The sequence below is a fragment of the Leucoraja erinacea genome, chromosome 1 (assembly GCF_028641065.1).
Source record: "Leucoraja erinacea ecotype New England chromosome 1, Leri_hhj_1, whole genome shotgun sequence".
Taxonomy (NCBI): domain Eukaryota; kingdom Metazoa; phylum Chordata; class Chondrichthyes; order Rajiformes; family Rajidae; genus Leucoraja; species Leucoraja erinaceus.
The window spans coordinates 18,096,843-18,122,907 of record NC_073377.1 but is presented as its reverse complement, the minus strand read 5'-3'; the positions used below and the strand labels follow the sequence as shown (position 1 = coordinate 18,122,907).

At 43.7% G+C, this 26,065-nt stretch overlaps 1 protein-coding gene across 2 annotated transcripts in view; it reads right to left on the bottom strand.

Annotated features, from left to right (window-relative positions):
• Positions 1-8,132: 8,132 nt before the first annotated feature.
• LOC129711851 (endothelial lipase-like) overlaps positions 8,133-26,065 on the bottom strand; it is a 42,756-nt gene continuing 24,823 nt past the window's right edge. Inside the window, exons 8-11 of one of the 2 annotated variants that reach the window (XM_055659938.1) lie at positions 23,761-23,881; positions 21,959-22,186; positions 13,211-13,315; positions 8,133-8,622 (exon numbers count right to left, since the gene is read on the bottom strand). In XM_055659938.1, coding sequence (XP_055515913.1) covers positions 8,598-8,622; positions 13,211-13,315; positions 21,959-22,186; positions 23,761-23,881 — 479 coding nt within the window. In that variant the 3' untranslated portion in view covers positions 8,133-8,597. The remainder of the gene's footprint in view (positions 8,623-13,210; positions 13,316-21,958; positions 22,187-23,760; positions 23,882-26,065) is intronic. The other variant, XM_055659853.1, reaches the window with a different exon arrangement.

Genomic DNA, 26,065 nt, shown 5'->3' with positions numbered 1-26,065 from the left:
ATGGTGTTTCATATCAGGGTCCTTCTCTAGTCTGAAGGACAGTCCTGACGTGAAATGCTTTCTGTTCATTCCTTCCCCAGATGCTGTCTGACCCGTTGAGTTCCTCCAACCCTTTGCATTTTGCTTATAAATGGAGTTTATGTTCATGATTAGAATGGATTGACTGGGTTTATATTCACTGGAATTTAGAAGGATGAGAGGAGATCTTACAGAAACATAGAAAATTCTTAAGGGATTAGACAGACTAGATGCAGGAAAAATGGTCCCGATGTTGGGGGAGTCCAGAACCAGGGGTCACAGTTTAAGAATAAGGGGTATTCATGAGAGAGTTAGAGTTAGCTCTTCTGGCTAATTATATCAATGGATATGGGGAGAAGGCAGGAACGGGGTACTGATTTTGGATGATCAGCCATGATCATATGAGGTACGTTACTCAACCGTACCTCGGTATCAACAACGTACCTCGGTGAATCACCACCCCCCCCCCCCCCCCCCCCCCCCCCCCCCCCGGCAAAATGCTATGGCTCTTCAAGGGCCGAATGCATTTCGTTGTCTCTACTGTACACTGACAATGACAATTAAAATTGAATCTGATCTGAATCATATTGAATGGCAATGCTGGCTCGAAGGGCCGAATGGCCTACTCTGCACCTATTTTCTATGTCTAGGAAAGCAAAACCATTAACCTTCAATGGTAATGAATGCAACAAAACTTAATACAATTTGTATCTACAAAGTGCCCCAGCATAGCAGGAGCACAGGCCCTTGACAGGGGAGCATCGAACCAGATGTGACTCTGAGCCACTAAACTAAACTAAAGTCTGTGCTATGAGTCAGGTTCTCTTATTTGTTCTGGAATTGTATGAAATTATAACATTTGTGTGGATGTGGTCAATCAAAGAGTCAAGCTGTGTTTAGTTTTAGTTGAGTTCAGTGATACAGCATGGAAACAGGCCCTGTGGCTCACCAAGTCCATGCCACCATTGATCACCCATTCACACTAGGTATCCCACTATACACTGGGGGCAAATTACAGAGGCCAATTAACCTACAAACCCGCACATATTTCGGATGTGGGAGGAAATATCTAATTTCTAATTTCTAATTTCAAATACCTAATTTCTATGTTTCTATGTTTCTATGAAATGGTCAGATGATCAAAAACTTGGTTCAGAAGGTGCTTCTTAAAATAAGTAAAGAGATAACGATTTGGGAGCGAATTCTGACAAGTTCAGGACCTTAGTGTGCCCAAATACCAACTCAATCATTTTGTTTTGTAATCTAAGATTACCTTCCTCCAATCAGTGTCCTGTTTAATACTGTGGCTGACCATTAAATTAACCTTTCTCTTACGATATGTTATGGAGACAGGAGAACATGACTAGACACAATATAAATGCATATTTCTGTGCATCCCTGCTTAGGCCAAGAAACTTTGGTCCCAAAGTAAAACGTTCTTAAAGATAAACACGAAATGCAGAGTAACTCAGCGGGTCAGGCAGCATCTCTGGAGAAAAGGGATAGGTAACATTTCGGGTTGAGACCTTTCATCAGACTGACAGTCAGGGAACTATTTTCTTAATGTCATTGGAGCACAATGAATGAAACAGATGGACTTGTACAAGGATGAAAGTGAAAACATAAATGCAGACAGACTCCAGATTATGTAAGGATTCCGTTCCAGAGTCCATGTCGATTACTCTATGTGAGTGATGCCCATTTTCTGCAGTAATCCATATTGCAAGGCTCTCCATATCTACATTTGCTATAATTCTTTCATCTCATTGAATAATCGCCCATCACCACTCATAATTAACCTAATGGAATATAAACTGATTCTAGTTCATTAATGAATAACATGAAACATTTTATTATTATTACCTGTTTGAAAAATGCTTTAAAACGGTATGGGAGAATTTGAGTACAGCCGTAAGTGAGGTCATTTATAACACAGGAAGCCCTTGCATTGGCGAACACGAACCTGGATTCTTCTAACTGAGTCTACATATAAGATTCATACTTATGCTACCAAAACTATATTTTTATTCTTTGGTCTAGTCAGGTAAATATATACACTTCTTAAAGCACAAATCTAAAGTCCACAATCATACTCTACAGACATTATAGTGCCTTCTAACTGCATCATCCCCTCCTTTCCCTTCGTCCTAACAAGCTCTTAAAAGTCAAGTTTCATATCACCTAATTATTGTTTCCGATTAGTCAGTCATCAATTTAAAATAAACTCTTGGTGTTCCCATTCAGGCTTTGGACCTTCACCTAGTTCTCACAGGAAAAAGGAAACATTCGTACTTTAAACACTTAATTTACTAACATCTCATGGTAGTTTACAGTCACCAAAGTGTTTTTGAAAATTAGTCACTATTGTAACTCAGACAATTGAGCCAGTCAATTTCTATCAAGTCAAGTCTCACAAGTAGCAAAGGTACATGGTGATGGTTAAACAATTACCATGCAGCTATTGGAGCTCCCCCATGATCTCCACATCGGAGCTCCAACTTGGTCTCCCCGTCCAACAGTACATATACACGTGCGCAGAAACTATTCAATTTCCAACAAGTAACATCCTTGAAGCCAGGAGAGACGGGTGGAGAATCAAGATGCCGATGGCAGATGCAGGAACCAGAGGCCGGTGGGGGCGTGAACTGGGCTCTCAAGGTCGGCTGCAGGAGGTACCTCCGGGGCACAGAGGCTGAACGGTGGGCAGGCAAGGAGAAGGACGAAGATACGCTGGCCGATGTGAGGATTCGGACCGAGGCGATGGCTGGAGGCCCTGCAGCAGCCTGGGGCTCGACTGGATCGGGCAAGTCCAAGAGACCGACGCATGGACCAGACACGGCCTGCAGCAGCTCAGAGTAGTGGAGCAGAGGTGGAGGAGACCTACAAACCTGCTTGGCCCAGCCCAACTTGTAAAGCCACCAGGACAATGGGCCTCCATGGCCAGATGTACTTAAAGCAACTTGGACTTTGAAAATGGCACCAAAACATGATGACTCTTGTGTATTGTCCCAGTGAACCATTGAACAATAAACTGATTTTCCAAATAGTGACATAAAATTATGTCATTGCGAGAGATCAGGTTACTTAACACGTCACAACTAGGGAGCAGTCCTGAATTACTATCGACCTCGTTAGAGAAAGTTGGATTATCTTTGATCGGACTTTACTGACTTTATCATGTTATTCTAAGGTAGACAAAATTGCTGGAGAAACTCAGCGGGTGAGGCAGCATTTATGGAGCGAAGGAATAGGTGACGTCAAGACCCTTCTTCAGAATGATGTGGGGGTGGGGGGTGGTGGGAAGAAGAAAGGAAAAGGCGGAGACTGTAGGCTGCGGGAGAGCTAGGAAGGGGAGGGGGAGGAGGGAGAAAGCAAGAACTACCTGAAATTGGAGAAGTCAATGTTCATATCCCTGGGGTGTAAACTACCCACGCGAAATATGAGGTGCTGTTCCTCTGATTTACGGTGGGACTCACTCTGGCCATGGAGGAGGCCCAGGACAGAAAGGCCGGATTCGGAATGGGATGGGGAGTTGAAGTGCTGAGCCACCGGGAAATCAGGTTGGTTAGTGCGAACCGAGCGGAGGTGTTGGGCGAAGCGATCGGCAAGCCTACGCTTGGTCTCACCGATGTAGAGCTCTCGGCCCGAAACGTCACCTATTAATTTTCTCCATAGATGTTGCCTCACCCGCTGAGTGTCTCCAGCATTTTTGTTTACCTTTGATTTTTCCATCAGCTGCAGTTCTTTCTTAAACATGATCACGTTATTCTCTGTGTTCCCTTTATCGTGTATCTGTAGGCTGTGGTTGGCTTGATTGAAATCATGTATTGTCTTTCCGCTGACTGGTTTGCACACAGCAAAAGCTTTTCACTGGACCTTGGAACGCGTGACAATAAACTAAATGACTGGCCTAAACTAAAGTGAAGGTGGTGGAGGCAGGTTCGTTTTTATCATTTAAAAATAAATTGGATAGTTATATGGATGGGAAGGGAATGGAGGGTTATGGTCTGAGCGCAGGTATATGGGACTAGGGGAGATTATGTGTTCGGCACGGACTAGAAGGGTCGAGATGGCCTGTTTCCGTGCTGTAATTGTTATATGGTTATATGGTTAAATTCAGAAGGTGCCAAACATATAAAACTATTTTGCAAATATCATTGTAAACCTTTTTTGCACACTTTTTTGTTTAATAACATCCCTTCCTGTAGCAGGGTAACCAGAACTGTACATATTACCATTTACGCAAAACGCAACACTTTACATTTATCTGAATTCCACTTGCCATTCCTTAGTCCATTGGCCCAGTTGATTAAGATTCCATTGTAATCTTCGATAACCTTCACTGTCCACTCTACAACCAATTTTTGTGTTATCTGCAAACTTACTAACCATGCCAACTATATTCACATTCAAATTGTTAATATACAAAACTAACAACACTTTTTGCAGGACTCTAGTTTAAAAAAACAATCCTCTACCACCACCCTCTGCCTTGCACCTTCAAACCATTTTTTAAAAATCCATTTGGCTAGTTTAGCCTGGATTCCATGTGGCCATTGACATTCCCTGAAGGTGGATTATTGAAATTTACTGAATGGGATCAACGCGATTAAAGAAATTCACTGGATGTAGTTACTGAAATGTACCAATAAGAAACATAGAAACATAGAAAATAGGTGCAGCAGGAGGCCATTTGGCCCTTCGAGCCAGCACCGCCATTCATTGCGATCATGGCTGATCGTCCCCAATCAATAAATCGTGCCTGCCTTCTCCCCATATCCCTTGATTCCACTAGCCCCTAGAACTCTATCTAACTCTCTCTTAAATTCATCCAGTGATTTGGCCCCCACTGCTCTCTGTGGCAGGGAATTCCACATAAGGATAAATATGGTTATTGTTACTCAGCAGATGTGAAGCTCACCAGTGGTGCCAAATGAGGTAATTGAAACTCTGACAGGAATGAACGTGGTTATTGAAACTCACCAACAGAGGCAATCGTGGTTACTGGAGTGTGGCGGCGCCTAATGGCAGCGGCTCGACTGCAGTCCGTCTGTCTTATATTTATTTTTATCCCGTTAGTTGTATGTTTTTGGTTTTAATTTTTATTATTTTTTAGCTGTGTATATGTGGGGGAGTGGGGGGTGGGGGGAGGAAACCGTTTAATCTCTTCCCTGTACGGAGACCCCACTTTTTTTCCTGTCGGATCTCCATTGTCGTTGGGCCTAACATCGTGGAGCCGGCGGTGGCCCCCAACCAGAACCAACCTGAGGGCTCCAGTCGCGGAGCCTGCGGACTCGCCATCGTGGAGCTGACCTACTTCGGAGCGGGGAGAGCTGCAACCCGACTTCGGAGCTTCGGAGGCTCCGGCCGCAGGCCCGGTGGACAGGAACATAGGGAGCTCACAGGTCCCTGGTGGGAGACCACTTTTCGGAGCTCCCGTAACGGCAACTTCTCCCGCCGGAATCGTGGGGTTTAAATGACTCGGAGCGGGGCCTAACATCGCCCGCCGTGGTTTAAACGGCCGCGGGACATATCATCGCCTGCCGGGGGCTTTAACATCGGGAGCCCCAGTCGCCTCGACGTTGCAGTTGGACTGCTGGACCGTCGGAGAAGAACAGAGGGAAGAGATAAGACTTTTGCCTTCCATCACAGTGAGGTGGTGTTGGAGATTCACTGTGATGGATGTTTGTGTAAACTGTGTTAAGTGTGTGTCTTGGTTTTTTTTGTAATGTCATGTCTGCAGGAATGACATTTTGTTCAAACCTTGTCTGTTTGAATGACAATAAAAGGCATTCTATTCTATTACTGAAGCTCATCACCAAGAATGAACATGGTATTCAAATTCACTTAACATGTTAATTGAAAATGACTGACATGGGCAAACAAGGGTAATGAAATTTACTCAAGGTGAGTCTAGTTATTGAAACTACTCAACATGGCAAATGTGATTATTGGAATATATGGAATATGGTTATTGAAATCCTCCAACATGGACAAACGTGGTTATTAAAACTCAGAACACAAGGGTATTGAACAGTTCAATATAGTTACTGAGACAAACACGTTAGTTATGGATAGCAACGAGGATGGATGCAGATATTGAACAATAGAGTTCATGGCTATTGAGATTCACTGAGGTGGGGAGGCTATTGAAATGCACCAACACAGGTGAATAGTTATTGAAAATCAGGGCAAATATGTTTATTGAAACTATCAAAACAAGATTTTTGAAACTCATTAAACGTGACTGTTGACATACACTACCAGGTTCAAAAAATGATTATTGCAACTCACCAAATGGGACAAAGGACACTTGGACAAGTACATAGATAGGAAAGGTTAAGAGAGATATGGGCCAAATGCAGGCAAATGAACAAGCTCAAATGAGGTATCTTGGTCAGCATGGACGATTTGGGCCGAAGCAGCTGTTTCTGTGCTGTATGATTCTCTCACTGTGTATACAGCCAGATATCAGGACTTGTACATCAGAAGATGAGTAGTTAATGAGATGAGAAGATATGGGCGGCACAGTGGTAGAGTTACCACCTTACAGCGCCAGATACCCGGGTTCGATCCTGACTACAGGTGCTATCTGTAGGGAGTTTGTACATTCTCCCTGTGACCGCATGGGTTTTCTCCAGCATTCTCTGGTTTCCTCCCACTTTCCAAAGATGTGCTGGTTTGTAGGTTAATTGGCTTCTGTAAATTGTCTCTAGTGTACAGGATAGAACTAGTGTATTGGTGATTGCTGGCCGGCAGGGACTTGGTGAGCTGAAGGATTTGTTTCCACGCTGTATTTCTAAAACTAAATATAACTAATGTTTTTCCTCATACTTACAGCAGTAACTGCCTTCAAAAGTTGTTCTTTATATTAAAAGACTTAGTTTAGTTTATTGTCAGGTGTACCGAGGTACAATGAGAAACTTTATGTTGTACGCTATCCAGTCAGCAGAAAGACATGATTACCACAATGTACAGATACAGGATACAGAGAATGGCGTAGAGTGCAAGATGAAGTACGGTAAAGTCCGGTTAAAGATAGTCTGAGACTTTGAAACACCCTGCAGCTGTGAACAAACTAGACAGATGCCCGACACAAAAGGTCGAGTATGAAGAAGGGCCTCGATCAAGAAACATCACCTATTACTTTTCTTAAGAGATGCTGCCTGACCCGCTGAGTTCCCCAGTCTTTTGTGTCTGTCTTTGGTTTAAACTAGCAGCTGTAGATCCTCCCTACATATAGATATAATATTACTTCAAAGGGTGTCAGGAATACAAAGCCAATGATTTTCAAAGGAAATGAATGCAACAAAATTTGTATCTACAGTACATAGTGGCCAAACATAGCAGCACAGGACCCTTCACTGGGGAGCACAAACAAAATGTAACTCTGAGCCACTGAACGAAACTATGTGCTATGAGTCAGGTTCTCTCATTTGTTCTAGATTTGTATTAAATTATAAAATTTGCGCGGATGTGATAAATCAAAGAGTCAAGCCGTGTATAGTTTTAGTTTCGTTAAACAGACCCTTTGGCTCACCCAGTCCATGCCAAGTATTGATCACACTAGTTATCCCACTATACACTGGGAGCCATTCACAGAGGCCAGTTAACCTACAAGCATATACATCTTTTGGATGTTGGAGGAAATCCAAGTGGTCAGATGATTAAAAGCTTCGTTCAGATGGTACTTCTTAAAAGAAGTAAAGGGGTAATGATTTAAGGATAGAATTCTGAAGAATTCTAGATTGATACCCACTTGGTTTTCTTCAAATTTCTAAACAACTAAAGTGCTGCTTCTCATGCATGGCCCCATTGGCTGATTTCATGTTCTCTTCATGTGCTCACAGCATTGGGGTGGCCTCAGCCCTCAACTTGGGCTTCCTGCCAAGTAACCAACCCTGTTGGTAGCATGTGGAGCATGTGATCTGAGAAGTGGGAGACCACCCCAGTAAATGTTCAGACTGTTTTCAGTCTGAACTCGGGCATGGTTCCTGGTAGGAGACATTCAAGCAATTTGGTCGCCCACACAACAGCTACAGCCAGAACTTGTGGTCAGAGGCGTCAAAGATTGCACACATTTTAAATTAATTCCTCCCATTATTTCCAATTATTACAGAAAAATAATTTTATTTTCAAAAGTACTCCACTTCAATATATAAATAGCATTCAATGAAAGTAAGTCCACAATGTACAAAAATGCAGCAATTCAATATATACAGATAGCACTATGAAACAGACACTTTCTTTTAAATTATCAGCAGTATAAAAAAACAATGTAGCATATAGCTTTAGAGGTCATTGCTAAGGCAGCTGTAACCGGTGCAGAGGAGTGAATATGGGTTTCAATGAAACAAGTACAAATGTACCACGGACACCTTGTCTCCACGAACAGCACTACCAACGGCCAGGTCGTCTCCTGCCATAGTTAGTGGGAAACAGTTCAGTGGAGAAAACAAAGCAACCAGTCAGCAGGAATAATCTTTTAATCAACACAGCTTTGGCATTTTCAGGATGGAGTGCAACTAAAGGCATCCTTCAGGTTTCCTTGAAGATACTGTAACTTTACTTCCACACACTCATTGTAATAATCTTGAATGCAAACTAAAGAAAGTGAAAAAGAAATTCATAAGATTAGATACATGCCATGTGAACTCAAGTCAGATAAGAACAATGATGAGGATTACAATGTCTCGATCCCCAAATCGTCATAGAATAGAATAGAATAGAATCTTTATTTGCCACGCAACCAGGGTTGGTGGTATTTGGGTTCGGTACATGATGGTACACTGCTTTAGTTACATACCACTAATAACACAGATCACCGTAATAAAGTGCATCCATACCACATCACAAATCACAAATCTCACCAACAATACATAGTGCAAAAGAACAAACAAAGACCATAGACAAGACACTGTATACATCAAAAGTCATATTATTGTCTGATTATTGGACGGAATTGAGAGTTCTTATTGCTGAGGGGAAGAAACTTTTTAAAGCGGGTGGTTTTAGTAGCAAGTGACCTGAGGCGCCTCCCTGAAGGGAGAGACTGAAAAAGGTGATTTGCTGGATGGGAGTGGTCCGAGATGATCTTTTTTGCCCGTTTTGAGGTACGTTGGAGATAAATGGTCATTTTCTTAATCATATCAAATTCTGTCGGGTGTGTATTTCTTGAAATTTTCTTCTCAGGAAGTTAAGCCAGCATTACTTCCTGTTCCTAATGGTCCAGGAGTTGAAAGTCTTGCTAGGACATGAGTGAGAACGCTTGGGAGGCCACAACATTGCCATTGGTTTGGACTTGCGTCCAAAGAGCTGATTTATTTCTCAAAAGCAAATTTATAGAGCTTACATCAGCACAGTATCAGCAACCCAATTTATTTGACTAACTCAATACCCTTTTCCCAGGTCCCAGAATGGAATTTGAACTAATCACTGGATCACGAGCCCAAACCGTTTGATTGAGTATAGATTTGAGTATAAGAGCAGGGAGGTTCTACTGCAGTTGTACAGGGTCTTGGTGAGACCACACCTGGAGTATTGCGTACAGTTTTGGTCTCCTAATCTGAGGAAAGACATTCTTGCCATAGAGGGAGTACAGAGAAGGTTCACCAGACTGATTCCTGGGATGGCAGGACTTTCATATGAAGAAAGACTGGATAGACTCGGCTTGTACTCGCTGGAATTCAGAAGATTGAGGGGGGATCTTATAGAAACTTACAAAATTCTTAAGGGGTTGGACAGGCTAGATGCAGGAAGATTATTCCCGATGTTGGGGAAGTCCAGAACTAGGGGTCACAGTTTAAGGATACAGTTAGAAGTCTTTTAGGACCGAGATGAGAAAATCATTTTTTACACAGAGAGTGGTGAATCTGTGGAATTTTCTGCCACAGAAGGTAGTTGAGGCCAGTTCATTGGCTATATTTAAGAGGGAGTTAGATGTGGCCCTTGTGGCTAAAGGGATCAGGGGGTATGGAGAGAAGGCAGGGATGGGATACTGAGTTGGATGATCAGCCATGATCATATCGGATGGCGGTGCAGGCTCAAAGGGCCGAATGGCCTACTCCTGCACCTATTTTCTATGTCTATGTTTCTATGATGGCTTATCCATTACCTGGATACCTGGACATTAAGATGATGCTTTAGCTAGATAACGAAAGACCCATGAATTGTAACATATGAAGTTCTGGAGTAACTCAGTGGGTCAGGCAGCATCTCTGGAGGACACAGATAGGGGACATTTTGGGTCCTCCAGTCTCCTCGATAGGCCTCTGGCCAATCCATGTTCTCCACAGATGATGCTAAATTACTCCAGTGCATTGTGTTATACTCAAGATGCTAGCATCTGCAGTTCCTTTTGTCTCCAAGACCCACAAATTATCTGTTCAATTCAATTTAGTTTATTGTCACATGACCGAGGTACAGTGAAAAGCATTGATTGTGTGCTAACCAGTCAGCAGAAAGACAATACATGATTACAATCAAGCTATTTACAGTCATTCTTACTCATTCAGTCGCGGAAAACCAGGCACAACACCAAGGTTATGGGCTGACGGGATTTTGATGCAAAGACCTCAAGATTTTCCTGGCATTTGACTAGGCGTAAGGAACAGAATCTCTGCAGGCAGTGCCCGCATCAAAATGGCCGTCTGATGACAGCATCGGAAAGGATCAAATAGAGTGCACGAGACACCCACAATTTGTAGTGTTGCAATGAAAGCGTTAAAAACTGTAGCAAGAATATGGGAAAATCCAGGAATTTAAATTAACCACAACCTTTAATCACCTTGTACTGTATCTCACAGCAAGATGGAGCACTAATCTGACTTTGTTTTATTTTTTTAATTCATTGTTTGGGATCTGGGTTTTGCTGCCAAGGCCAGCATTAATTGTTAACACGAAATGACCATGAAATGTGCCACTTTCATGAATCACTGTAGTCTTTTTGATGATTACTTCCACAGTTCCTGGTCTTAATTCAGCGCTAATGACAGAATGGCAATTTATATTCAAACTAGGACAATATGGGATTTTGATGGGAACCTGTGGTGTCCCCCTGTACCTATTGCTCCTTTTCCTTCTTAGTGATATGTTTGTGAAGTAGCAACAGGAGTTGCACAGATCATGTAATTGTGCTACATTTTGTAGATACTACTCATTGCAGCCGCCATGCAATGGCGGTGAATATTTATGGATCTGGCCATAATGCTTTACCCTGTTACACAAGAGTGTTGTTGAAGCTACAACCAGGCAAATGGACAATATTCCATTACACTCCTAGCTTATAACAATGAATGGTGAAAAGCCTTTGGGATGTCAGCAAGGCGAGTAGCTCACCACAGGATTCACATCCCTTGACTCGCTCCAAAACCACAATGTTTTTATCAATAATCCGATTAAGTTACTGGTCAATGGTCAAAGCAGAGATGAAAATATATTCAAATGTTTAAATGTAGAAGCAAGGAACTGCAGATGCTAGACAGAAAGTGCTGGAGTAACTCAGCAGGTCAGGCAGCATCTCTGGAGAACATAGATAGGTGACGTTTCGGATCGGTTCTTTAAACTGATTATGGTGTGTTCAGGGGGGGAAGAAAGTTGGAAGAGAGGATGGGCTAGACAAAACCTTTCAAGTGATAGGTGGATACAGGTGAGGGGATGTGGATAGGCAGATGGTTGAACAACGGCCAGAGATGAAAGAGTTGAAGAGTTGTGAATAGTGAAGCCAGAGGGTAGAGTGCAGGCAGAAGGAGAGAGGGAGGGGAGAAATAGGTGGGAGATCTGGACTCCTCCCAATCACCCCGAAAAAGTGTCCTTCCCCGAAATGTCACCTATCCATGTTGTCCCGAGAGGCTGCCTGACACTCTGAGTTTCTCCAGCACTGTGTGTCTTTCAAATGTTTTCTATCATCGTATGGCTGTATGGCGACCACACATTTCACTGTACCAATCTTGGGACAGAAAGATGGAGCACTAATCTGAAAAAGTTTTATTTTTTTAAGGGATTGTTTGGGATCTGGGTTTTGCCAGCCAAGGCCAGCATTAATTGTTAATCACGAAATGACCATGAAATGTGCCACTTTCATGAATCACTGTAGTCTTTTGATGATTACTTTCCACAATTCCTGGTCTTAATTCAGCGCTAATGACAGAATGGCAATTTATTTTCAAACCAGGATAATATGGGATTTTGATGGGAACCTGTGGTGTCCCCTTGTACCTATTGTTTCTCCTTTTCCTTCTTAGTGATATGTTTGTGAAGTAGCAACAGGAGTTGCACAGAGCATGTAATTGTGCTACATTTTGTAGATACTACTCATTGCAGCCGCCATGCAATGGTGGTGAATATTTATGGATCTGGCCATAATGCTTTACCCTGTTACACAAGAGTGTTGTTGAAGCTACAACCAGGCAAATTGACAATATTCCATTACACTCCTAGCTTATAACAATGAATGGTGAATAGCCTTTGGGATGTCAGCAAGGCGAGTAGCTCACCACAGGATTCACATCCCTTGACTCGCTCCAAAACCATAATGTTTTTATCAATAATCCGATTAAGTTACTGGTCAATGGTCAAAGCATAGATGAAAATATATTCAAATGTTTAAATGTAGAAGCAAGGAACTGCAGATGCTAGACAGAAAGTGCTGGAGTAACTCAGCAGGTCAGGCAGCATCTCTGGAGAACATAGATAGGTGACGTTTCGGATCGGTTCTTTAAACTGATTATGGTGTGTTCAGGGGGGGAAGAAAGTTGGAAGAGAGGATGGGCTAGACAAAACCTTTCAAGTGATAGGTGGATACAGGTGAGGGGATGTGGATAGGCAGATGGTTGAACAACGGCCAGAGATGAAAGAGTTGAAGAGTTGTGAATAGTGAAGCCAGCGGGTAGAGTGCAGGCAGAAGGAGAGAGGGAGGGGAGAAATAGGTGGGAGATCTGGACTCCCCCCAATCACCCCGAAAAAGTGTCCTTCCCCGAAATGTCACCTATCCATGTTGTCCCGAGAGGCTGCCTGGCACTCTGAGTTTCTCCAGCACTGTGTGTCTTTCAAATGTTTTCTATCATCGTATGGCTGTATGGCGACCACACATTTCACTGTACCAATCTGTACATGTAACAAATAAATGTATCTTGTATCTTGTATCTTAAATTTGCATCAAAATGTTAAGTACATGAGGAATATTACACAGTACCTTGTTTTGTTTTTAACTGGCCAGCCATCCATACATTTGGTGAATGTCAATTCATTTCCTGGTGAAATCTTTGTGGTTGATGAATTGCTTGCACAGAACGTATATCTGAGAACAGAAATTGCTTAAACTTTAAAAAAAATAGACTTTAGAGATACAGTGCAGAAACAGGCCATTCGGCCCAGCAAGTCCGTGCCGACCAGCTTACACTATCCCTCGCACTAGGGAGAATTTACAATTTTACCAAAGCCAATTAACTTACAAACCTGTACTTCTTTGGAGTGTGGGAGGAAACCGGAGCACCCGGAAAAAGCCCATGTGGTCACAGGGAGAATGTACAAACTCCATCCAGACAGCACCCGTAATTAAGATTGAATCTGGGTCTCTGGCGCTATAAGGCAGCAACTCTGCCGTTGCACCACTGACGCTCCATTTACTTCCAACATATTCCGAATATTTTTCCTTCCCCTCCCACCAGCCATTTATCTCACGTTTATCACTTTCCCTGTAACATCCTCAGACAGGGCCCTGGGTAAGGGAACGGTTTCCTCAGACTAAAGCATAAAGTTTGAGGATTCGTTCATCCTGATATTTGGAATAATTCACAACAGCACGGAACCAGAGGCAGGGGGTGTAGGATATGGTGGGGAGTTAGAGCCAGAATCCCAAGGCTACATTCATGATGGTGAATTCAGCAAGGAGCAAGGTAACCGTTAGATGTGACGAGAAAGATTGCCTAAAGGTGCATGGACCATAATTGGATGTGCAAAATTCCACCAATGGAAGTGACGGAACTTGTGAATTGTAGAGAGATAACATAATATAATTTTAATAAAGAACAATGCTGTTCAGGATTTGGTTTGGGAAGTTATTGTGGGAGGGTCAGAAAGATAAATTAGTAAAGATAAGCACAAGGAACTGCAGATGTTGCTTTACCAAAAAAGACAAAGTCCAAGAGTCACTCAGCAGGACAGGCGGCATCTCTGGAGATCGTGGATAGGTGACAAAGATAGCGGAGCCTTCACCAGACTGATTGTGGTTGGGTGGGTTTGCTGGGTAAGATGTAGGGGCAGTCAGCCAAGTGATAGTTGGATACAGGAAAGAGGGGGGCGGGGTTGATTGGCAGATGGTTGGACAGAGGCACGCGTTGAATAGACAAAATGCGTGGGATTAAGAGATAAGGGTTGAAGAGGCATGAAATATGAAAGAAGAGGAAGGAATGCAGGTGGAAGGGGACAGGGGAAAGGGAGAAATGGGTGCTATATCCAGGTGGGGCACAGGACAGAGAGGGAAAAAAGGAAGGTGAAAAAGGGGTGGGGGGGGGGGGGAGTTTGTTTGTAGGTTAGTTACCTAAAATTGGAAAATTCGATGTTTGTTTGTAAGCTACCCAAGCGGAATACAAGGAGCCGTTCTTCCATTTGTGTGAGGCCTCACTCTGGCAATAGAGGAGGCCCAGGATAAAAAGATCAGTATGGGAGTGGTTAGTAATCAGGTGATCTGACAGGCCTTGGCAGACTATGCTTGGTCTTGCCATTGTAAAGGATGTCACATCGGGGAGCACTGAATGTATTAGATGAGAGTAGAGGAGGTGCATGTGAATCTCTGTCTCACCTGGAAGGGCTCCTGAAGTCCCAGGCAAGGGAGGAGAGATATGGTGTTACACCTCCTGCAGGTGCTGGGGAAAGTGCCTGGGGAAGGGGTGGGATGAGTGAACCAATGAGTTACGGAGAGAGTGGCTTCAAGCTAAAAACGGAAAGAGGTGGGGATGGGAAGATGTGACTGGTGGTGTGATCGTGCTGAAGGTGGCAGAAATGTTGGAGAGACAGCGTGGAAACAGGCCCTTCGACCCACCAAGTCCGGGTTGGCCATCGATCACCCATTCACACTAGTTATTTTATCCCACTTTCTCATCTACTCCCTACACACTAGGGACAATCTAATCTAATCTCAAAACCCACATGTCTTTGGGATATGGGAAGAAACTATAGCACTCAGAGGGTTCCAGGGAGAACGTGCAAACTTTAGACATACAATATCCAAGATCAGGATAGAACTTGGTCTCTGGTGCTGTGATGAAGCAGCTCTACCAGCTGTGCCACTGTGCCACCTACTAGTACCCAAAGGGTCAAAGTTGTGATTTGAGGGATACTGGGAAACCGATAGATGAGCAAGTCATTATTCCTGCTTATATGAGATGGGTATTTAGTATGGTTTATTGTACTGTGAAAAGCTTTTGTAACCAGTCAGCGGAAAGACGGTGCAGCAGTGTTTTGATTTAAGAATTACGTATAAAGGAGGAAAGGCATGGAGTATGACATCTAGAGTGTAAAAGGACAGATGAACACAAACACCGTGAAGATAATAAGTAAAACAAAGCTGCAAAAAATATCAGAAAGCAAATCACCCAGTCGAGAAAAACAGGATAGAATGATTTACAGAAATGAAGCAGGCCGGACTATAATTGCAAAAAGGTGTTACAGTAACCATTCTATACCAACAAATAAGTAATTATCTTTTTTTTTTTGTAACCAAGTATATTCTGTATCACAATTTGCAGAATGTGAATGCAACCAAGGACTTGTATTGTTGCAGGAGTTGCAAGGTCATGGTGACAGTGGGCTTACATTCAGAAGCAGTAAGCAAGATCAGACCAAACCTCTTGCACAGACCTTGTCATTTATCAACTTGATTTGGGTATCTGACATTTAAGATATCTTAAATTATTTTGGTTATTCATATGTAAAATGTGGAAATCGTAGTCTAAGACCAAAAATTGTTTTGGATTTGAATATGTTTATGCAAGGTGAATTTATTCCAAAATGAAACCCATGAAAGGTACCGGCCTGCCAAAACTCCACTAAGACCATACCACAATATCTCTGAAGTTACTTAAAGTCAAGACCCAGACTCCAGCTTTATCTGCCAGTTCCTGACCAACTTCCCAAGACCATTGTGTATATCCAAATGCAAGTTTAATCCACGTTCACCAATATGGTCAGAAATTTACACATCAGGAATAATTCCTAGTTTACATTTATGTTCATATGTTATAAGAGCAGAATTATGCCATTCGGCGCATCAAGTCTACTCCGCCATTCAATCATGGCTGATCAATCTTTCATTCTCAACCCCATTCTCCTGCCTTCTCCCCTGTAAACCAACATCCGTACTAATTAAAAATATCCATTGGTTTGGCATCCACAGCCGTCTGTGGCAATGAATTCCACAGATTCACCACCCTCTGACTAAAGAAATTCCTCCGCATCTCCTTTCTAAAGGTACATCCTTTTATTCTGAGGCTATGGCCTCTGGTCCGAGTCTCTCCCACTAATGGAAACATCATGGATGTTTTCAAGAAACAAGGATGTTTGACTCATTTACTGAAGGCTATGTATTCATTTAAAGTGTTAGTAGGGTGGTAGATATGGTCCACATTGACTTTAGCAAGACCTTGAGGTCCCATAATGTAGGTTAGTCTGGAAGGTTTGATCACATGGGATCCAGCGAGAGGCAGCCATTTGGATAGAAAATTGGCTTGGTGGTTGGAGTCAGAGAGTGGTAGTGTAGCATTGTTTTTCAGATCATAGGCCTGTGACCAATAGTGCTTAGGTCCCAGAGAGGAAATTGCGGGAGCCCTGGTTAAAATTTACAAGTCGTCCTTAAATACAGAAGAGGTGACGGAAGACTGGAGGGTGGCAAATGTTGTGCCTCTTTTCAAGAAGGGCTGCAGGGAAAAATGTTGAGAATTATAGGCCGGTGGGCTTAACATCTGTAGTTGGAAAGTTACTTCAGAGTATTCTGAGGGATAGGTTATACAGGCATTTGGACAGGCAAGGGCTGATTAGGGATTGTCAGCATGGTTTTATACTTGGAAGGTCATGTCTCACAAATCTGATTGAGTTTTTTCAACCAGTGACCAAAAAGGTCGATGAGGGCAGATCTGTAGATGTTATATATATGGATTTCGATAAGGCATTTGACAAGGTTCCGCATGGTAGGCTGCTCTTGAAGGTTAGATCGCATGGGATCCAAGGAGAGATAGCCGAATGGATAGCAAATTGGCTCCATGGAAGGTAGCAGTTTCTCAGATTGGAGGCCTGGGACTAGTGGTGTGCCTCAGGGTTTGGTGTTGGGCCCGTTTCTGTTTGTCATCTACATCAATGATTTGGATGAGAACATGCAGGGCAAGATTAGCAAGTTTGCTGATGATACAAAAGGGAGTGGTTTTTGCAGACAGTGAAGATGGTTGTGAAATAAATATCTGAATCGATTGGTGTGCTGAGGAAAGATTGATGGAATTTAATACAGAGAAGTGTGAGGTGTTGCATTTTGGAACGTCTAACAAGGGCAGAACCTACACAGTGAATGGTAGGCCTCTGGGAAGTGTTGTAGAGCAGAGGGATCTATGAGTACAGGTGCATGGCTCCTTGAAGGTCGAGTCACAGGTATATTAGGCAGTCAAAAAGGCTTTTGGCATATTGGCCTTCATCAGTCAGGGTATAGAGTATGGAAGTTGGGAGGTCATTTTGCAGTTGTATAAGACGCTGATGAGACCGCATTTACAATATTGTGTTCAGTTCTGGGAACCATGTTATAGGAAAGATATTGTCAAGCTTGAAAGGGTTCAGGGAAGATTTACGAGAATTTTGCCAGGACTAGAGAGGGTGAGCATCAGGGAGAGGTTGAGTAGGCTGGATCTCTATAAGATCACCCCTCATCCTACTTCGCTCCAAGGAATAGAGGTGTACAAAATCATGAGAGAAATAGATCGGGTAGATGCACAGTGTCTCTTGCCCAGACACTGTGCCCAGACTCTTGGGGAATTGAGGACCAGAGGAAATGGGTTCAAGGTGAAGGGGAAATGATTTAATAGGACTCTGAGGGGTAACCTTTTTCACACAAAGGGTGGTGGGTGTGTGGAACAAGCTGCCAAATGAGGTAATTGAGGCTGGAACTATCCCGACGTTCAAGAAAGTTAGATAGCTACAAGGATAGGACTGGTTTGGAGGGATATGGACCAAGCGCAGTCAGGTGGAACTAGTGCAGCTGGGGCATGTTGGCCGGTGTGGAGAAGTTGGGCCGACGAGCCTGTTTCCACACTGTATCACTCTATGACTATGACTCTATGATTATTGTTGTACCAAGAAACAGTGAAAAGCATCATTTTGCATGTTATGCAAATAGTTATTTGCATGTTATTCAGATATACCATACATAGATACAATCAGTTCATAAACAAGAACAATAGATAGAGCAAAGGGGAAGTGGAATATAGTTCTCAATATTGTAGTGCATTGTAGCACTTCTGTTCCTTAGACAAAGTCCAAGTCCACAATGGGGTAGAGGTCACTCGAAAAGTACCCTAGCTTATGGAGGGACTGTAGAGAAGCCTAACAACGGTGACGACGTGTGGTGCATGGATTGGTGTTAGACCCATCTCCGTTTGTCATTATCTTAACAATTTTGATGAGAAAGTTGTAAGTAAAAATGTAGTTAACAAGTTTGGGGATGACATCAAAATTGATGGGATAGTGAACATGAAGGAGGTTATCTAAGATTACACCAGGATCTAGGTCAACTGGGAAAGTGGGCCACAGAATGCAGGGCTCCAAATTAACGGTTGCCTGGGTGCCATTGACCACTCAAAGCGCCGCCGGGCAACCTAAGCACAGAGTAATTTTGCCCGGCTTGGCAACCAGATATGGTTTGTACCGAAGATAAACACAAAAAACTGGAGTAACTCTGCGGGTCATGCAGCATCTCTGGAGAAAAGGAACGCGATGTTTTGTGTCGGCGGTGACGGCTGTATTGCGTGGGAAAGATACTAGGTGCGGGTTGACGAAGGGTCGCAGCGAATGACGGGCGTTGACCTGGACAAGGGGTCACAGCTTAAGGATAAGGGGGAAATCCTTTAAAACCGAGATGAGAAGAACTTTTTTCACACAGAGAGTGGTGAATCTCTGGAACTCTCTGCCACAGAGGGTAGTTGAGGCCAGTTCATTGGCTATATTTAAGAGGGAGTTAGATGTGGTCCTTGTGGCTAAGGGGATCAGGGTGTATGGAGAGAAGGCAGGTACGGGATACTGAGTTGGATGATCATCCATGATCATATTGAATGGCGGTGCAGGCTCGAAGGGCCGAATGGCCTACTCCTGCACCTAATTTCTATGTTTCTATGACCTGCGAGCGACAGCGGCTCATCTCCTCCTCCTCCCGTACCCCGCCTGCCCTGATAGCAGCCGCTACTTGCAAACCCGCGCTTTCAATACAAACCCTCCCGCATGCAGGGGCCGGGAGGGGGGAGGGAGGCGGAGGCCTCGGCGTGCGGGAGGGTTTGTATTGAAAGCGCGGGTTTGCAAGCAGAGGCCCTTATCAGGGCGGGCGGGAGGAGGAGGAAGAGATGAAGCCGCTGCTGCTGCTGTGCGGGAGCCGTCATTCGCTCCAACACTTCTGAAGCAGCTGCACCAAAGATCCTATAGCTCTAGGATCTTTGAGCTGCACCGCTCGGCCCCGCACCTTGCTGTTGGCTGGCGGAGGAGGGAGGCGGTGGCGAGGAGTTCCCAACGGCCAAGGCAGCGGGGCGATGTCGTCCGAGGAGCGCTCCTTCCTCACATACCTCGTCCCCCCTCTCTCTCTCTTTCTTGTACGCCCCCCCCCCCCCTTATCCTGGGACCCCTCCTCTACATCCCGCACTGATCCCCATTCCCGCTTCTATTCAGTCCTCACTGACATCCCCTGTGCTCCCCTCCTCATCTCCCCCCCCCCCAATCTATTCATCCTGTGCTGATCACCCTATCCACCTCACAATGATTCTCCTGCCGCCCCCCCCCCCATCATCCCCCCCCCCCCCCATCTCCATTCTGCACTGGTTCCCCAATTCACCCTGTACTTACTCCTTTCTTATCCGTCCTGCACTTCACCTCCATCCATCCTGTACTGATCCCCCATCCGCCCTGTACAAATCAACGCATTGATCCCATACTGGCCCTCCCTCCATTTACCCTGCACCTTCCCCTCATTCATCCTGTAGTGATCTCCCATTCATTCTGCACAGACCCTCCGATCCACACTGTACTGACCCCCCCCCCCCCCCCCCCCTGCGCTGATCCCCCCCCCCCCCCCCCCCCCCCCCACATCCACATCCATCCTGTACTGATCCTCCCATTCAAGAAGAATGGGGGGAACAGTCTGAAGAAGGGTCTCGTTCCGAAACGTTGCCTATTTCCTTCGCTCCATAGATGCTGCCTCACCCCCTAAGTTTCTCCAGCACTTTTGTCTACCCCATCCATCCCGTACTGAACCCCCCCATTCAACATCACGGACATGCCCCGTGCTCTCACCTTACAATTTTACCTACTCCAACCAACACGTACTAATTCACCTGCCTCAATCCATCCATTCTGCACCGACTGCCATCTATCCACCCCGCACTGATTCACACACACCCCCCTCCCTGACCCTATTGTCCTGGAAATGTCTTCAGAGCGAACATTGACTATGTTTGATAACGGAATGCAATCAAATGTGTTTTAATTCCCAATGTTATTATTTGTTTTAATCCATAAAGATGGATTAATTAAATTGTGAACACGTGAAACATTAAAACCGCAGTGTTCGATTGTCACTGCTACCGTTGACACGTTATTACAGAATTCATTTTAACGGCAAATCAATGCTCTTAATATGGAATATCAGTTATTTAATGAGCAACATTCACAACTATACGTATGCATATATGTTACCATAGTCCAGGATTTATTGACACAGGTTGATCATACGCTGAATAATTCAACCACATTTTTGTTTGGAAGTGGAAAGAACTAATAGAAATTGCATTAATTGCAATGTGTAAAAAGAGTTGAGATACTGCCTTATAATTTTGCTGCATATCATTGTGGGATATATCATGTTTTGATTGGTGAATGTTTAGTTTGTGACTTTATTTGAAGCAGAAATAATATGTGAACGCTTAATGGAGTATAATTCCGACTGGTAACTACGCACTTCGTCCGAGCACATTATCGCACACGTCATGCAAGCCGTCCTGAATGACCACCTAAACTGTCATTTGGCAACCTGAAAAGCTGCCAAGGTTGCCCGGCTGGCAACTGGGGAAAAAAGTTAAGGGAGAGCCCTGGAATGGTAGATGGAATTTAACTCTGATAAGTGTAAAGTGTTGCATTTGGCAAGTTAAACTAGGGAAGAACATACACACTAAATAGTAAGGCCTTGGAGAGCATTGTAGAACAGGGAGACCTAGAGGTACGAGTACACGGTTGCTTGAAAGTGGTGATACAGCTGGACAGAGTATAGAGGAAGGCAGTTGGCATGATTGCCTTCATCGGTAAGGATATTGAGTTTTCACTCTGCATTTCTCCTGCTCCTCATAGATCTGAATGTAAACATGCAGTGCAGATTGGAGTTCCATTCGCCACTTTTCACGAAGCCACTTCTAATGAGAAGGCCCGTTACTTCAGTAGGTTAGTTCCGAATTAAATTAGTCACCTTTCACCTGTCTCTGCCTCTCCGCAACCCCACCAGCTGTCAATCATTGGATTTTCTGGTTGCTCTTCTCTGGACATGATGAAACAACTCCTTAAATATTTACTTATAGAAACCGAAATTCAGTGTACCTTTTGACATTGGGAAGTTCAATTGCCAAAGAACTACAGAAATGAAGCAAAGCAATGAGTAGCCACTTGGATTTTCCACGACAATGTTTAGAATCATCTCCAATAAGGCCATACTCACTTCTTCTGCATTTCACCAGACTTCACTCGAATCTTCCTTATTTCCAACTCTGTCAGATCTTTCTGTCCACCCAAATCCGACCCATACCACAAAGATTTTAAATTTGTCCACATTGACCAGGATGAAGTGGATTTCTCCCAGCTCAACTTTATCTTCAGCAAGTCCCCAATGTCTTCCTCCAAGTAGACAAGAAACGAGTTTGTCCTGTTTGCCATAACCTGCTCAGGCCTGCAAGGAAATGACAGTTACAACACAGTTAAGACTTCATCATCACACCTCTGATGTTTGTCACAGTCATAAGATCATAAGTGATAGGAGCAGAATTAGGCCATTCGGCCCATCAAGCCTACTCCGCCATGCGATCAGTCGTGGCTTTAAAAAAAACTATCACCTACAGCCTCTCTTCAGTAGAATACAAAGTGGCAAAATGTTTCAGAATTAGCCTGGAATGTAACTTCTGCTACCAGGATTGGGGAAATGGGAGATGGGGAGATCTCCTGGACTGGAACCCAATTCAGGGCTCACATCAGTAAGAAATTCCCAGGTGTAGAGCTTGCTAGATCATTACCTGGGAACATACAGAGAAATAAGCTTATTTGGATGTATCTAAGATTCCTAATTCTGATATTGGTTTGGTTGATCCTCTCTGATTTCCTTTGGGCTAATAGTCCCAGCCTGGGACTGTTATTAACCAACTGAATACTTGGTCACTTTTCCTATATCTGTAGCTCACAGATAAAAAATAGGTTCTTCATATCCAATTCCCTGCTCACCATCTGTGATCTCAGTCCTTAGCATTTGCAGAGACTGAGCATCTACTGTCAACTGGGAAAAGATTTGCTGCAACCCACTCTCCCATTATCCTTATGGGACTGTCCCACTTAGGCGACTTTTTAGGCGACTGCAGGAGACTCTGCGGCCACCACATGGTCGCCACATGTTCGCGGGTGATTGCTTCATGGTCGCGAGGAATTGCCGCATGTTCACAGGTCGTTGTCTTCATAGTTGTGAGGAATTCCCGCATCTGGGAACTAGTAGCAACCTCGTTATTGTCGCCGTGAAGTTTTCAACATGTTGAAAAATTAGCGGCGATCAGAATGAAGCCGCCATGGAGAGTAGCGAGAATTCTCGAGCCGTAGGTGGGTCGTCAGGAGGTCCTAGTGGGTTGACAGTAGGTCGAAGGTTCTCGTAGGTTGTAGACGGTGCTGACCGGTGAATTTCATTGGCTCATTGGGAAAACAAAACGTAAGCAGTAGTTTTCAGAACCAAGGATAATGTTCATGTCTGCCAGGATGTAATTAATAGGACACCAACCTGTTCCCACCAATTCTCCTACCTTCCCGTGGGTTGCAATTTTAACCTTAGTCATACACACCAAGCATTTTTATTATTCTTAAACCCCTGTCCCACGGTACAAGTTCATTCCAAGAGTTCTCCGGAGTTTGCCCCGATTCGAACTCGGAGATTTACGGTAATGGCCACTCATCGGTACTCGGGGCTCTCGTGGACATTTTTCATCATGTTGAAAAATCTTCACGAGTCTTCCCGTGTTCACCTGCCGTTAGCGAGTCTTCCCGAGTACCTGCCGTTATCGCTAAGAGACGTTCCCGAGCTCCGACGTACCCGCTACGTTCATTCTCCGTGCTTACCATGAGTTTGAATTATTTTAAACTCGGGAGAGCTCTTGGAATGAACTCGTACCGTGGGACAGGGCTATTACACACAATACAAAAGACATTATAGCAATATATGTTCACCAACTATCATACAGGTCTAAAATACATGCTGTTTGTGCCACATACATTTCAATGCTGGTCATCTTGCTGGCAGCTTCTGTGCCATATAAATTAACATGCAGTTTGGGATTTGTGCCTTGTGTCCCCTCTGTACTGAATAAGTGCATTTTTAATTGATAGTGAAATACTGAAAAAGATGAAAAACAAAGGAAAGTGTTATTTATATCCATCATTATATGATACATCGTCAAAGTTTGCCATTTAATTCAACTATAGTTTTGGAGCACAGAACAAAGCTATCTAAACAGCGGTTATTTTCTCATCACCTTTCCCTTTACACCAAGGCCCCCACCTTCTTAGTCAACAGGCATAGAAAACTGCCAGGATTAACTGAGTGCTGGATATTGGTATGTAACTCCGTTGAAACCAGATTTGCATTGTGGAATGCAGTAAGAAAATTACATTTTTTAATAGGATCATAAACCATCCTGTTTGCCACAGAAAATCTGATTTTTAAGGTGATGCTCGGAAGTTTTTTAGCTCCAAGGATGACAAAACAATACTAAACAGATGATTTCTATAAGCTGTTATTTCCCACCTAAAATGTTTCCTACAATAAAGCCATAATCATGAAATCATTATCAAAATCCTGGGGCGCCGCGCTCTACCGCGCATCACTGCATACGCCGCCATGCCTCACCACGTGCCATGCACGCCATGCGTGCGTCATGACGTGCCAACCTATTTTTAGGATGTCGCGTAAATGACGCGCAAATGAAGCCCAAGTGTGGCAGGCCCTTCACTCAACTAGAAGGACTGAGACTACTGCATTATGCACATAGTCTCACTATAACCCCAGAACAATTGCAACAAGGCTTGTTACTATTATACTCCAATATCAAGAATAGGAAAGGTTGAGTGGGATAAGGTGCAAAAATTGACAAATGGCCTTAGGGTAAACATAGAAAGATAGAAAATAGGTGCAGGAGTAGGTCATTCAATATGATCATAGCTGATCATCCAAAATCAGTACCCCGTTCCTGCTTTGTCCCCATATCCATTCCGCATAGCCCTAAGAGCTATATCTAACTACTTCTTGAAATAATCCAATGAATTGGCCTCCACTGCCTTCTGTGACAGAGAATTCCACAGATTCACAACTCTGGGTGAAAAAGTTTATCCTCATCTCAGTCCTAAATGGCCTACCTCTTGTTCTTAAACTGTGACCCCTGGTTCTGAACTCGCCCAACATGGGGAATATTTTTCCTGCATCTAGACTGCCCAATCATTTTAGAATTTTATATGTTTCTATAAGTCAAGTCAAGTCACATTTATTTATATAGCACATTTAAAAAACAATTCTTGTTGGCCAAAGTGCTTTACATTTGTTATAAGAATAGTATAAAAAAACAAATGACATACATATATACATGTAGCCCTTGCTCAGTGGACATCAAGAAAGGCTTGGGAGTATAGATAAGTATTTAGTCTTGAATTAAAGGAGTCGATGGAGGGTGCAGTTCTGATGGGAAAGGGGATGCTGTTCCACAGTCTAGGAGCTGCAACCGCAAAGGCGCGGTCGCCCCTGAGCTTATGCCAAGACCGCGGGATATTCAGCAACCCCAAGTCGGCCGATCTCCTCTCATCCTAAATTCCAGTGAATATAAGCCCAGTCGATCTATTCTTTCATCACATGTCAGTTCCACTATCCTGGGAATTAACTTGGTGAATTTACGCTGCATTCCTTCAATAGCAAGAATATCCTTCATCAAATTAGGAGACCAAAACTGCACACAATACTCCAGGTGTGGTCTCACCAGAGCCCTGAACTACTGCAGTAGGACCTCCTTGCTCAAATCCTCTTGCTATGAAGGCCAACGTGCCATTTGCTTTCTTCACTGCCTGCTGTACTTGCATGCATACTTCCAGTGACTGATGTACAAGGACACCCAGGTCTCCTAGCACCACCCCTTTTCCTTCTTGTTCTTGCCACCAAAGTGGATAACCCCACATTTATCCACATTAAACTGCTAGATGGTGATCTTGGTTGGCATGGCTGAGTTGGGTCAAGGGGCCCATTTCTGTATTGTATGATTCAATGACTGCAATAAAGATTAATGCACTCAGTAAGTCATCATAAGCCACAAGTACACATCAGTTTTCCAACCCGCAGCGGATCATTGGCAGACACTACACTGCTTCATTCATGATTTTTAGAGGAAAAAGTACCAAAACTGAGGTTTCTTCTCAATCCAAGTTCCATTCTTGCCAACCACTTCAACCCAAGAATGGAGTGACATGATTTAATTCATTGAGTAAATGTAAGAAAGATCTCAAGTGCACAAATCCCTTTCCTATCGCTAGCTCCATA